The sequence below is a fragment of the Curcuma longa genome, chromosome 2 (genome assembly GCF_044706935.1).
Source record: "Curcuma longa cultivar G26 ecotype Majalengka, Jawa Barat chromosome 2, ITB_CL_G26_1.1, whole genome shotgun sequence".
Classification (NCBI taxonomy): domain Eukaryota; kingdom Viridiplantae; phylum Streptophyta; class Magnoliopsida; order Zingiberales; family Zingiberaceae; genus Curcuma; species Curcuma longa.
In genome coordinates, this window is record NC_133862.1 from 9,581,118 (window position 1) to 9,595,185 (window position 14,068).

Consider the following 14,068-nt stretch of genomic DNA (forward strand, 5'->3'; position numbering starts at 1 on the left):
AACCCTAAACCCTAAACCCTAAACCCTAAACCCTAAACCCTAAACCCTAAACCCTAAACCCTAAACCCTAAACCCTAAACCCTAAACCCTAAACCCTAAACCCTAAACCCTAAACCCTAAACCCTAAACCCTAAACCCTAAACCCTAAACCCTAAACCCTAAACCCTAAACCCTAAACCCTAAACCCTAAACCCTAAACCCTAAACCCTAAACCCTAAACCCTAAACCCTAAACCCTAAACCCTAAACCCTAAACCCTAAACCCTAAACCCTAAACCCTAAACCCTAAACCCTAAACCCTAAACCCTAAACCCTAAACCCTAAACCCTAAACCCTAAACCCTAAACCCTAAACCCTAAACCCTAAACCCTAAACCCTAAACCCTAAACCCTAAACCCTAAACCCTAAACCCTAAACCCTAAACCCTAAACCCTAAACCCTAAACCCTAAACCCTAAACCCTAAACCCTAAACCCTAAACCCTAAACCCTAAACCCTAAACCCTAAACCCTAAACCCTAAACCCTAAACCCTAAACCCTAAACCCTAAACCCTAAACCCTAAACCCTAAACCCTAAACCCTAAACCCTAAACCCTAAACCCTAAACCCTAAACCCTAAACCCTAAACCCTAAACCCTAAACCCTAAACCCTAAACCCTAAACCCTAAACCCTAAACCCTAAACCCTAAACCCTAAACCCTAAACCCTAAACCCTAAACCCTAAACCCTAAACCCTAAACCCTAAACCCTAAACCCTAAACCCTAAACCCTAAACCCTAAACCCTAAACCCTAAACCCTAAACCCTAAACCCTAAACCCTAAACCCTAAACCCTAAACCCTAAACCCTAAACCCTAAACCCTAAACCCTAAACCCTAAACCCTAAACCCTAAACCCTAAACCCTAAACCCTAAACCCTAAACCCTAAACCCTAAACCCTAAACCCTAAACCCTAAACCCTAAACCCTAAACCCTAAACCCTAAACCCTAAACCCTAAACCCTAAACCCTAAACCCTAAACCCTAAACCCTAAACCCTAAACCCTAAACCCTAAACCCTAAACCCTAAACCCTAAACCCTAAACCCTAAACCCTAAACCCTAAACCCTAAACCCTAAACCCTAAACCCTAAACCCTAAACCCTAAACCCTAAACCCTAAACCCTAAACCCTAAACCCTAAACCCTAAACCCTAAACCCTAAACCCTAAACCCTAAACCCTAAACCCTAAACCCTAAACCCTAAACCCTAAACCCTAAACCCTAAACCCTAAACCCTAAACCCTAAACCCTAAACCCTAAACCCTAAACCCTAAACCCTAAACCCTAAACCCTAAACCCTAAACCCTAAACCCTAAACCCTAAACCCTAAACCCTAAACCCTAAACCCTAAACCCTAAACCCTAAACCCTAAACCCTAAACCCTAAACCCTAAACCCTAAACCCTAAACCCTAAACCCTAAACCCTAAACCCTAAACCCTAAACCCTAAACCCTAAACCCTAAACCCTAAACCCTAAACCCTAAACCCTAAACCCTAAACCCTAAACCCTAAACCCTAAACCCTAAACCCTAAACCCTAAACCCTAAACCCTAAACCCTAAACCCTAAACCCTAAACCCTAAACCCTAAACCCTAAACCCTAAACCCTAAACCCTAAACCCTAAACCCTAAACCCTAAACCCTAAACCCTAAACCCTAAACCCTAAACCCTAAACCCTAAACCCTAAACCCTAAACCCTAAACCCTAAACCCTAAACCCTAAACCCTAAACCCTAAACCCTAAACCCTAAACCCTAAACCCTAAACCCTAAACCCTAAACCCTAAACCCTAAACCCTAAACCCTAAACCCTAAACCCTAAACCCTAAACCCTAAACCCTAAACCCTAAACCCTAAACCCTAAACCCTAAACCCTAAACCCTAAACCCTAAACCCTAAACCCTAAACCCTAAACCCTAAACCCTAAACCCTAAACCCTAAACCCTAAACCCTAAACCCTAAACCCTAAACCCTAAACCCTAAACCCTAAACCCTAAACCCTAAACCCTAAACCCTAAACCCTAAACCCTAAACCCTAAACCCTAAACCCTAAACCCTAAACCCTAAACCCTAAACCCTAAACCCTAAACCCTAAACCCTAAACCCTAAACCCTAAACCCTAAACCCTAAACCCTAAACCCTAAACCCTAAACCCTAAACCCTAAACCCTAAACCCTAAACCCTAAACCCTAAACCCTAAACCCTAAACCCTAAACCCTAAACCCTAAACCCTAAACCCTAAACCCTAAACCCTAAACCCTAAACCCTAAACCCTAAACCCTAAACCCTAAACCCTAAACCCTAAACCCTAAACCCTAAACCCTAAACCCTAAACCCTAAACCCTAAACCCTAAACCCTAAACCCTAAACCCTAAACCCTAAACCCTAAACCCTAAACCCTAAACCCTAAACCCTAAACCCTAAACCCTAAACCCTAAACCCTAAACCCTAAACCCTAAACCCTAAACCCTAAACCCTAAACCCTAAACCCTAAACCCTAAACCCTAAACCCTAAACCCTAAACCCTAAACCCTAAACCCTAAACCCTAAACCCTAAACCCTAAACCCTAAACCCTAAACCCTAAACCCTAAACCCTAAACCCTAAACCCTAAACCCTAAACCCTAAACCCTAAACCCTAAACCCTAAACCCTAAACCCTAAACCCTAAACCCTAAACCCTAAACCCTAAACCCTAAACCCTAAACCCTAAACCCTAAACCCTAAACCCTAAACCCTAAACCCTAAACCCTAAACCCTAAACCCTAAACCCTAAACCCTAAACCCTAAACCCTAAACCCTAAACCCTAAACCCTAAACCCTAAACCCTAAACCCTAAACCCTAAACCCTAAACCCTAAACCCTAAACCCTAAACCCTAAACCCTAAACCCTAAACCCTAAACCCTAAACCCTAAACCCTAAACCCTAAACCCTAAACCCTAAACCCTAAACCCTAAACCCTAAACCCTAAACCCTAAACCCTAAACCCTAAACCCTAAACCCTAAACCCTAAACCCTAAACCCTAAACCCTAAACCCTAAACCCTAAACCCTAAACCCTAAACCCTAAACCCTAAACCCTAAACCCTAAACCCTAAACCCTAAACCCTAAACCCTAAACCCTAAACCCTAAACCCTAAACCCTAAACCCTAAACCCTAAACCCTAAACCCTAAACCCTAAACCCTAAACCCTAAACCCTAAACCCTAAACCCTAAACCCTAAACCCTAAACCCTAAACCCTAAACCCTAAACCCTAAACCCTAAACCCTAAACCCTAAACCCTAAACCCTAAACCCTAAACCCTAAACCCTAAACCCTAAACCCTAAACCCTAAACCCTAAACCCTAAACCCTAAACCCTAAACCCTAAACCCTAAACCCTAAACCCTAAACCCTAAACCCTAAACCCTAAACCCTAAACCCTAAACCCTAAACCCTAAACCCTAAACCCTAAACCCTAAACCCTAAACCCTAAACCCTAAACCCTAAACCCTAAACCCTAAACCCTAAACCCTAAACCCTAAACCCTAAACCCTAAACCCTAAACCCTAAACCCTAAACCCTAAACCCTAAACCCTAAACCCTAAACCCTAAACCCTAAACCCTAAACCCTAAACCCTAAACCCTAAACCCTAAACCCTAAACCCTAAACCCTAAACCCTAAACCCTAAACCCTAAACCCTAAACCCTAAACCCTAAACCCTAAACCCTAAACCCTAAACCCTAAACCCTAAACCCTAAACCCTAAACCCTAAACCCTAAACCCTAAACCCTAAACCCTAAACCCTAAACCCTAAACCCTAAACCCTAAACCCTAAACCCTAAACCCTAAACCCTAAACCCTAAACCCTAAACCCTAAACCCTAAACCCTAAACCCTAAACCCTAAACCCTAAACCCTAAACCCTAAACCCTAAACCCTAAACCCTAAACCCTAAACCCTAAACCCTAAACCCTAAACCCTAAACCCTAAACCCTAAACCCTAAACCCTAAACCCTAAACCCTAAACCCTAAACCCTAAACCCTAAACCCTAAACCCTAAACCCTAAACCCTAAACCCTAAACCCTAAACCCTAAACCCTAAACCCTAAACCCTAAACCCTAAACCCTAAACCCTAAACCCTAAACCCTAAACCCTAAACCCTAAACCCTAAACCCTAAACCCTAAACCCTAAACCCTAAACCCTAAACCCTAAACCCTAAACCCTAAACCCTAAACCCTAAACCCTAAACCCTAAACCCTAAACCCTAAACCCTAAACCCTAAACCCTAAACCCTAAACCCTAAACCCTAAACCCTAAACCCTAAACCCTAAACCCTAAACCCTAAACCCTAAACCCTAAACCCTAAACCCTAAACCCTAAACCCTAAACCCTAAACCCTAAACCCTAAACCCTAAACCCTAAACCCTAAACCCTAAACCCTAAACCCTAAACCCTAAACCCTAAACCCTAAACCCTAAACCCTAAACCCTAAACCCTAAACCCTAAACCCTAAACCCTAAACCCTAAACCCTAAACCCTAAACCCTAAACCCTAAACCCTAAACCCTAAACCCTAAACCCTAAACCCTAAACCCTAAACCCTAAACCCTAAACCCTAAACCCTAAACCCTAAACCCTAAACCCTAAACCCTAAACCCTAAACCCTAAACCCTAAACCCTAAACCCTAAACCCTAAACCCTAAAATCCAGAGAAAGAAAGTGAGATAAAGGGAGAAAGTGAGATAGAGAGAGAATAGTAGAGTGAGAAAGTGTGAGAGAGTGTTAGAGAAAGTGAGATTGAGAGAGAAATTAGAGAGATAAAGTGAAGAGCAAAATGTAGAGAGAGAAAGTGAGATAGAGAGTGGGAAATGTAGAGACAGAAAATGGGATAGAGAGGAAGTAGATAGAGAAAGTGGGACAGTGAGAAAGTGATATAGAGAGAGAAAGTAAGATAGAGAGAGAATGTGTGATAGAGAGAGAAAGGTAGAGAGAGAAAATGAAAGAGAGCAAGCGAGATAGAGAGAAAGTGAGAGAGTGTGATAGAAAGGTAGAGAGAGAAAGTGAGATAGAGAATGGTAGAGAGAAAGCAGAGAGAAAGAGATATAGAGAGAGAAAGTGAGATAGAGAGTGAGAAATGTAGAGAGAGAAAATGGGATAGAGAGATGAAGTAGAGAGAGAGTGGGACAGAGAGAAGGTGAGAGAAAAAATATAGATAGAGAAATGTAGTAGAGAGAAAGCGAGATAGGGAGAGAGAAATGTAGAGCGAGACAGTGGGATAGAGAGAGAAAGGCTGAGAGAATGATAGGGAGAGAAATGTAGAGAGAGGAAATGAGAGAGAGAAAGTGGGATAGAGAGAGAATGAGAGAGAGTGTGAGAGAAAGTGAGATAGAGAGAAAGAGTGAGAGAAATGTAAAGAGAGAAATGGAGTGAGAGAAGGTAGAGAGAGAAAGTGAGAGAAAGAGATATAGAGAGAGTGTGAGAGAGAAAGGTAGAGAGAGATAGAGATGTAGAGAGAGAAAGTAGGATAGAGAGAGTGTGAGAGAAAGTAGAGAAAGGTAGAGAGAGATAGAGATAGAGAGAGAAAGTAGGATAGAGAGAGTGTGAGAGAGAGAAAGGTAGAGAGAGATAGAGCTGTAGAGAGAGAAAGAGGATAGAGAGAGGAGAGAAAATGAGAGAGAGTGTGAGAGAAAGTGAGATAGAGAGAAAGAGTGAGAGAAATGTAAAGAGAGAAATGGAGTGAGAGAAGGTAGAGAGAGAAAGAGATATAGAGAGAGTGTGAGAGAGAGAAAGGTAGAGAGAGATAGAGATGTAGAGAGAGAAAGTAGGATAGAGAGAGGAAGGGGGATAGAGAAAGTAGGATAGAGAGAGGAAGGGGGATAGAGAAAGTGAGATAGAGAGAGAAAGGTAGAGGGAGGTAGTGAGATAGAGAGAAAAATGTAGAGAGAGAAAGTGAGATAGAGAGAGAAAGGTAGAGAGTGAAAATGAGAGAGAAAGTATGTTAGATAAAATGAGAGATAGAAAGATAAAGCAAAAAAAAGTAGAGAGAGAAAGTGAGATAGTGAGAGGAAGGTAGAGAGAGAAGGTGAGAGTGTGTGAGAGAGGGAAAGAGATATAGAGAGAGAAAGTTAGGTAGAGAGAGAGAGAAGGAGAGAGTGTGTGAGAGAGGGAAAGAGATATAGAGAGAAAGTTAGATAGGGAGAGAGAAACATAGAGAGAGAAAGTGGGATAGAGAGAAATGTAGAGAAGGAAAATGGGGTAGAGAGAGAAAGTGGGATAGTGAGAGAGAGAGAAAATGAGAGAGTGAGATAGAGAGAGAAATGTAGAGAGAGAAAGTGAGATAAATGTATAGAGAGAGAAAGTGAGGGAAAGAGATAAGAGAGGTAGAGAGAGAAAGAGATATAGAGAGAGGTAGAGAGAGAAAGAGAGATAGAGAGAGGTAGAGAGAGAAAGTGGGATAGAGAGAGAGGTAGAGAGAGAGAGGAAGGTAGAGAGTGAAAATGAGAGCGAGAGAGAGGAAGGTAGAGAGAGAAAGTGAGATAGAGAGAGAAAGTGAGATAGAGAGAGAAAGTAATATAGAGAAAAGAGAGAGAGAAAGTAATATAGAGAAAAGGAGAGAGAAAGATAGAGCACGAAAGGTAGAGAGAGAAAGTGAGATAGAGAGAGCGAATGAGAGAGTGTGTGAGAGAGAAAGATAGGTGAGAGAGAGAAAGTGATCTAGAGAGAGAAAAGTAGAGAGAAAATGAAAGAGGGAAATGTAGAAAGAGAAAATGGGATAGAGAGAAAATGAGTGAGAGAAGGATAGAGAGAAAGGTAGAGAGAGAAAATGAGAGAAAGTGAGAGAGTGGCGAGCAAGAATGGAAAACCTTTATCTGTCTACCTTTCTCTCTCTATTTTGCTCACTCTACCTTTCTCTCTCTATCTTTCTCACTCTATCTCTCTCTCTCTCACTTTCTCTCTCTATGTATCTCTCTCTCTCACTTTCTCTCTCTATGTATCTCTCTCACACTTTCTCTCTTTCTCTCACTTTCTCACTCGAACACTTTCTCTCTCTGTCTATCTATCTCGCACCCTAAACTCTAAGTTTGTCTCTCTATCTTTCTCTCTCTCACACACACTTTATCTTTCTAAGTTTCTCTCTCTATCGTTATCTCTTTCAATTTCTCTCTCTACCTTTCTCTCACGATATTTTTTAGAAGTTAAAATAAATGAATTAATATAATAAAAATTTACAAAATTAAATTAAAATAATAAATTGGAAAATAAAAAATTAATTAATTATAAAAATCCTAAAAACTCTAAAACCCTAAACCCTAAACCCTAAAATCATAAACCCTAAACGCTAAACCCTAAACGCTTCAATTTAGGATTCAATTTACACAGAAATGGAAGCGATGCTTGATGAAACACACTCCAACAACGGCGACGATATTGGTCGGGCTGCACGGAGGTACATTAACAGATTTAATCTGGAATCCGCCTCAAATTCAATCATTACACCGATGAGAGAAGCCAAGCAATTACGGGAAGCGATTAAAGAAGAGAGAAGAGACATCGGCGCATGCATCCCTTGTCCGTAACTGCGAAGCAGCCGCAGGGGCAAAGCAAGGTTGTCGCCCGCACTACTGTCTTGCCCATCGCTGCGGCAAATTATGGGAATTTGATCCTCAAAAATCTAAGTTTTTCTAACTTCATCCCTTAAATTTTAATGGAAGTCTACATGGAATTGTATTCGAGATCGTCGTCACACTTTGAGTTTGGGAGCGACAATCTGGAGTAAACCACTGGTTCCTAAAATTTCAATTTTTGGGTGGCGATTTATATTGAATAGATTACCTGTGGATTCAATTTTACAGAAACGGGGAATAAGTTTGGCATCTAAGTGTCAAAATTGTGGGGAGGTGGAGTCATGAGAGCACCTCTTTTTTCATTGTCAGGTAGTTATGGAGGTATGGGTTTACTTTGCTCATTGGTTTCGTGTTAATGACTACACTAATATTGAAAGATGAAGGGTTGGAGACATATGGCTGAAGCAAGGACATATCCGAGAGGTTTTTCCTTTTCTGATCCTTTGGTTTCAATGGGTGGCTCGTAATGATGCTAAGCATCGAGATATTATTTGGTCGGCTCAACAAATTATTGAGAAAATTGTTCAGTATGTGATCTTTGGTATGTCTGCAGGTTTAATAAAGGGCTTGCACTAGAAGGGATTTTCTACGGTGACTTCGATTTTTGGCCTAGAGATTCAGCTTAGAATGGTACATACTATCTTGGTGGTTAGGTGGCATAAACCTGCAGTGAGCACTTATAAGATTAATTCGGATGGTTGTTCAAAAGGAAACCCAGGGATGTCTTCTTATGGTTTTCTTATAAAAGATCATGATGGTCAGGTTATTAAGGCAATGCATGGAGTTATAGGAGTCGGCTCCAACATTAGGGTCGAATTGTTTGCAATGTGAAAAGGGTTGGAATTGTGTGTAGCAAATAACTTTCTTCCTATATGGCTAGAATCTGATTCTTTGGCGGCAATTCATATTATTGAGGCATCCACTTGTAGTTGGGAACTTCGGAATCTGGTCCTCAGGATTCGGGAGGCAGTTCAGAAATATCAAGTGAGGTGTACCCATACTTATAGAAAAGCGAATATGGCAACTGATTATTTAGCAAATAAAGCTTTTGTTTTTTATGGAAATCGGATTTTGGATGGCAATTCTATTGATAGGGAGTTGTTTGAGATTTGCAAATTGGGTAGATTGGGTCTTTCTTATACTTCAAAGCCTGGCTAGCTGTGGGTGTGCTGCATGTTGCTGTTGGATGGGGGCTAAGGATATGGTGAATGGGCAGGAGGTTGAGATGGAAGTCAATGGAGGGCTCTTGTGGATAATCTCTTATGGATGGTGCTGCTATGTGAGACTTGGTGCAGAGTTGGGATTTCCATTGCTGAAGACTTAGTGGGCAAACTGCTTGTGCAAAGTTGTAGAGTAGGTAGAATTTGCGTTTGTATAGTTAATATAGTTTGAGCTTTCAATGTAAAGCTTTTGGAGTGTCAGTCATGTAACAAGTCATGCTATAAGAACAGGTTTGGCCCCCCTTCTTAGTATGTGTTTTTCTTCATTGCATTAATAAGATGGTTCCTTTAAAAAAATCTTAAACCCTAAACCGTAAACCCTAAACCCTAACCCCTAAACCCTACACCCTAAAACCCTAAGCCCTGAACCCTAAACCCTAAAACCCTAAACCCTAAAACCTAAGCCCTAACCCCTAAATCCTAAACCTCTAAAACCCTAAACTCTAAAATCCTAAATCCTATACACGTACCAATGCTACCAATAAGTTTGAGCAGTCAATTTATTGACAAGCTAAATGGCCGGACTTAAGTTGCTGTATATATAGGGATTAACAATTTGCCAACAACACTTCTTTGATATAATTTTTACCACAAATATTGTTCTATACTAGGGCATTCTAGGTTCATTTATGTATCTGTAGAATATAATTGCTGTACTTGAAAACAAGGGTTTGTTTCTTTTTCCAAGAGCATTCCACACAGAATAATTTCTAATGTGCAAGCAAGATAGCTTTTAAACAAGCACTGTCGACATTCATAAATTGCGAGAGATTTCATTCAAGAAAATTTACATAAAATATTAGAAGGCCAATAAAAAAGCTCAAAGGAACTCATTTAGCAAGCATCTCATTTGCAGACTTTTCAAGATTTTAGTACTAACATAAAACTCATAAATAACACCTTATGAAAAAATTAGATGATTAATTATTCTTCAATACTAACTTCTGTTAATCTTTTAATCTTTGTCTAATTTACTGCAGTTGCAAAGCATTATCTATCACTGAGTTCGAGTCGATAACAAGATATCAAATGGGAGTTTGTATTCATTAACATGTCGATAACAATTGACTTTGCGTCAACTAGAAGGCGAAAGGGTTTGAATCAAGCTTTCAAATATGTACTGAATGATGAGCTCAATTCATCTACCACCAACATAGAATGCAAGCCTTCTCTCCTCAAACGAATACTCGGTTTCCTCCACAGGTGCCTTCACCACAGCTTCATTGAAAAGGCAAGCTGGGGCAGGGGTTGTAGCCACATGCATTAGCACTGCTGCAGCTGTCGCTGGAGTTTTTGGCGACAGCATTGCGTTTGGGATCTTGTTCTCTTCTAAAGCACTGGCAATGATGGATTTGAATGGCGTCAATGGAATGGTGTTGACTGGAGCTACGGGCGCGAAAGGTTTGCGCGGCACTCCTTGATATGTAGTCATGGCGTTATTATATGACAGTTTCTTAACAGGAAGGCCAGCAATATCTAATCCCCTTGCACCTACAAGGACTTGAAATTTACAGTCAGGATTTGATGCACTTGTCTGAATAATTTGAGTAATTGGAAGTAAAAAATCTAACCGGGAGAAAGTGTACCGAGATCATCTGTCTTCTTTACGGAGCGAGTGGACTTTGCAGAATGCACGTAATCAGATTTAGGAGTCTGCAATGCTGCTGCCCCACCAAGAGATAGCCTTCGGCTTGGACCTACTTTCTTGGCACTTTGAGGCTTTGAAGGGCTTGGTTTTGATCCATAGAGGGCTTCCTGCTCAGCTATGAGTTGGCCTTGGAGTTTCTTCTGATCCTGAATGAATTATAAATCCAATATCTTAATCCAAATCCACATATATTTATTCTAGCCAACTTAATATAGTTAAAAACACTTACCCTTTGTCTCTTCCGCTCTATCTCTTTCTCTTGCCTAACTATGGCGTACTCTTCCAGCATCGAATGAAGCCGCACCTAAGTAGAGAAAATCAGTTTTTTTTCTCAATCTATTAACTGATTCACACAACAGACCACTTAATGAAAGTGCTCACGCCATCATATGTGAATTCAATGCCTCTTTCTTTCTCCCATTGTGTAAGTTTGGCTGCCAAAGTATCTACAATTCCTGCTCAAGATACAAATTGCAACTTTATGTCAGCCAACCTTTTTTATAATAGGTCTTCTTTTAGATGTTTGTGTTTATAAACTACCTGGAATCTTGTTAACTAGAGCACGAGCTTTCTCAGCACGCTTAAGCGTTAGATGTGCACCCCTTCCAGCATTGTATCGATTCTCATCCTACAGTAGATGGCACAATATAGAAGTCACATGGTATAAGATTAAACTGTTAAAGCTACCATTCAAATAATATTTCAGACCCTATTATACTCCTCCAACCATGCTTCCTCCTCGCATGCCATTAACCATTTTTCTACTCTTTCAAGAATATCTTTCCTGCTAAAAGCTTCCTCTTTAACTGTTGCTATTTGGCATTCTATCTGTTCCAAAAGTAAGCAAGCATCAATAGCTCCTGCCAAACACCAAAAGTGACGTTTAAACTGGCGAAGCCTATTTGCAACTTACCAGATTCAAAACTGGAAAATGAAGGAACATTATAGATACCAGATTCAATTGCACTAATTGCAACTTCAGGTTCATTTTCTGCCTCAACCACCAAATGAGCTCGTCGACCAAGCTCTTCCAGTTCTGTTTTTTTCTTCAAGATTAGTTCTTTCATCTTGCTTACTTTTAGTTGTTCAAGCCTCAAAACCTCTGCTTCCACCTGCATATAACATAATTCTTCTATTGGTAATATCCAACCAAACATATGACCAATGAGTAGTAGACAAAGCAACCCGCTAGTTGGATTACTCACACAGCTAAGAAAGTTCACTGAAAGAGTATTAGCCTCAGTAATTTCTTCTTCTGAAGCAGCTATGTTGCAGGCAACGTTCTGAAAAAACTGTTGCTCTTCTATAGGCGTATCCATCAAATTCCACAACTCCAGCATTGTAGATGCAAAATCTTGAAGCTGCAAGATATTGGCATATGGGTTCATATTATGGTAAATTTCAGAGATGACCATACTCAATGCGTGGTTTACCTTCTGCATCCTCTTTATCTTAATCTCTCTTAATCTGCCTATGGCAGTAGCAAGCCTTTCAATTGTGGCACTGCAGACACTCTTGGAAGCTTCAGCATCATCTAAACTAGGGTGTATCTCTCTTATTGTTTCTTTGAAATCAACACCAAGAACAGAACATAAAGCATTTAGAGTTGACAAGTGATCCATGATTTGTTTCAAGCGGTCACTCTGCAGCAGCCAAATGTTATGGTTAAAAGGACAAATCTGCAGTGCAAGTATTCAATAAAATCTGTGACAAGTGTTTCCAACCTTCTCCTTTTGCAGTGACTCTAGGAATCTGCACAATTCTTCAAGCTTTCTAATGGATAAATCAGATTCATCAACAACATGCCTCGATGGGTTGTACTCAGTAGCCATGATCTCAACTGAGATCTTTCTTATCTGTTGCATTACTTCCGAAAATTGATTCAACCTCTCACCTTTCCTCTTTCTCATTTCCTCTAGTTGTGGTGTTATGGACTTCAGCTCCTCTTTTAAACTCCCTACTTTTTGATTGGACTAGAAAATTAAGTATTATTAATATCGTCTTAATAAGGTTATGGACACCAAATAAAATCTCTCTCAACAAATAAGAACAACTTCAAGGTGTGAGCAAGACTTTTCCAAATAATTCTTGGAGTCTTTTCTAGAATTTGAAGCTCAATGAAAAATAAATGTTTATTTGACAACATGGACAAAGACCCACCTGCCTCGTGTGAACTGGTGGCTCACCCATTGCAGAACAGATGGTTGCAAGCTCAGCTTCAGAGTCAGCAATTGCTTGTCGCAGCTGAGCTCTACATCGGTTAGCCTGATCAACCTTTCTTCTATACACCTCAAGGCACTCCTGTTCTAGTTCAAGTAGCATCTTGTCCCTTTCTGTATCAGTCTCACCAACCTCTTCCCATATAATCTGAAACAATAATAGCTACATTAATATCTAAGAAACTGGTTTTCTTTTGACAATAAGCAAGATGCTGCACGAAATGGACAATTCATTACAAAAACTATGCCAGACAGCATTACCCTTGAAAGCAACACAGTAATTGATCGCAATGACTGCCTGCTAATTGTGAAAATGATGGAGATAGATGCACTGGCTTACATAACTTTCTTATTACCTCCTACTTCTTATGTAAATATTTCAATATCAGCATATGCTAAAGGTTAGTGGATCTAGTAGTGAAAACCTGAAGCTCATATAGAAGAGATCCACATGTTGTCTCCAATTGTAATAGCTGATCGGTAGATACACAAGCCATATTTAGTTGGCCAACTTGAATCTGCAAAATGAATACTTAATGTTAGCATTAAAAAGGGAAAAGTAAACCCAAAAAAGGAAAATTCAAGATAGTATTAGCAACTGTCAGATCTGGATTTGGTCTTCTTTCTTGCATATACCTAAGTGGAATGACATTGAAACAGGAAATTAAGTTCATTTCCAATTGAAGTTTATTGGTTGTTCATATATATATATATATATATATATATATATATAAACAATACATTTTTTGCAATACCACCTATATATACTCAAGTTTTAGAATGTTGATGCTCTTCTTATGATTCACCATATTAAATTTCATTCAATATATCATTTGTTTAATTAACAGGAAAGATTTTCTTACACAACAGGAAACTAGCAATACTAGCAATCAGGTAACGCTCAAGGATTAACAGATTAAGCACTTTTAATTTATGTAGGATGTAAAGATTTTCTAAAATACTAATGATATAACCTTGTATAAGGTGTTGAATAGTTGGGCAAACACAGTTTGATAATGATGGTAACATAAACACTTTTCAAAATCATCTAAATGAATATGACAACTAGTAGAAGAAGCAGCACCAAGAAATCTAACATTATCATACGTACAAGTTGGCAATAGATTATCACACACAAAAATATCATGATTTGAAAGACATATGGATAAAAACCTAAGTTGCAACCAACAACAACTCCTCGAAAGACAAACTAACAGCTCATGTATCTATACACCAACACCGACCAATTAAGTTTGACAGATGCAGAGCCACAAGCAACCAAACGCTCAAAAATAGAATCTCAGCAATTATACTGCTGCAAAGGTTGGAACCGCCAACCT

General features: G+C 39.8%; 1 protein-coding gene across 1 annotated transcript; it reads right to left on the minus strand.

The window, feature by feature from the left end:
- Positions 1-9,999: 9,999 nt before the first annotated feature.
- Positions 10,000-13,225, minus strand: LOC141822197 (65-kDa microtubule-associated protein 3-like). The gene is made up of 12 exons (XM_074709631.1): positions 13,154-13,225; positions 12,670-12,876; positions 12,234-12,482; positions 11,943-12,152; positions 11,715-11,870; positions 11,462-11,621; positions 11,218-11,369; positions 11,050-11,137; positions 10,891-10,964; positions 10,739-10,813; positions 10,433-10,655; positions 10,000-10,352 (listed from the first exon to the last, which is right to left on the minus strand). The coding sequence occupies exons 1-12, from the start codon at positions 13,223-13,225 to the stop codon at positions 10,000-10,002; spliced, it is 2,019 nt and encodes a 672-aa protein (XP_074565732.1).
- Between the last annotated feature and the right edge of the window lie 843 nt (positions 13,226-14,068).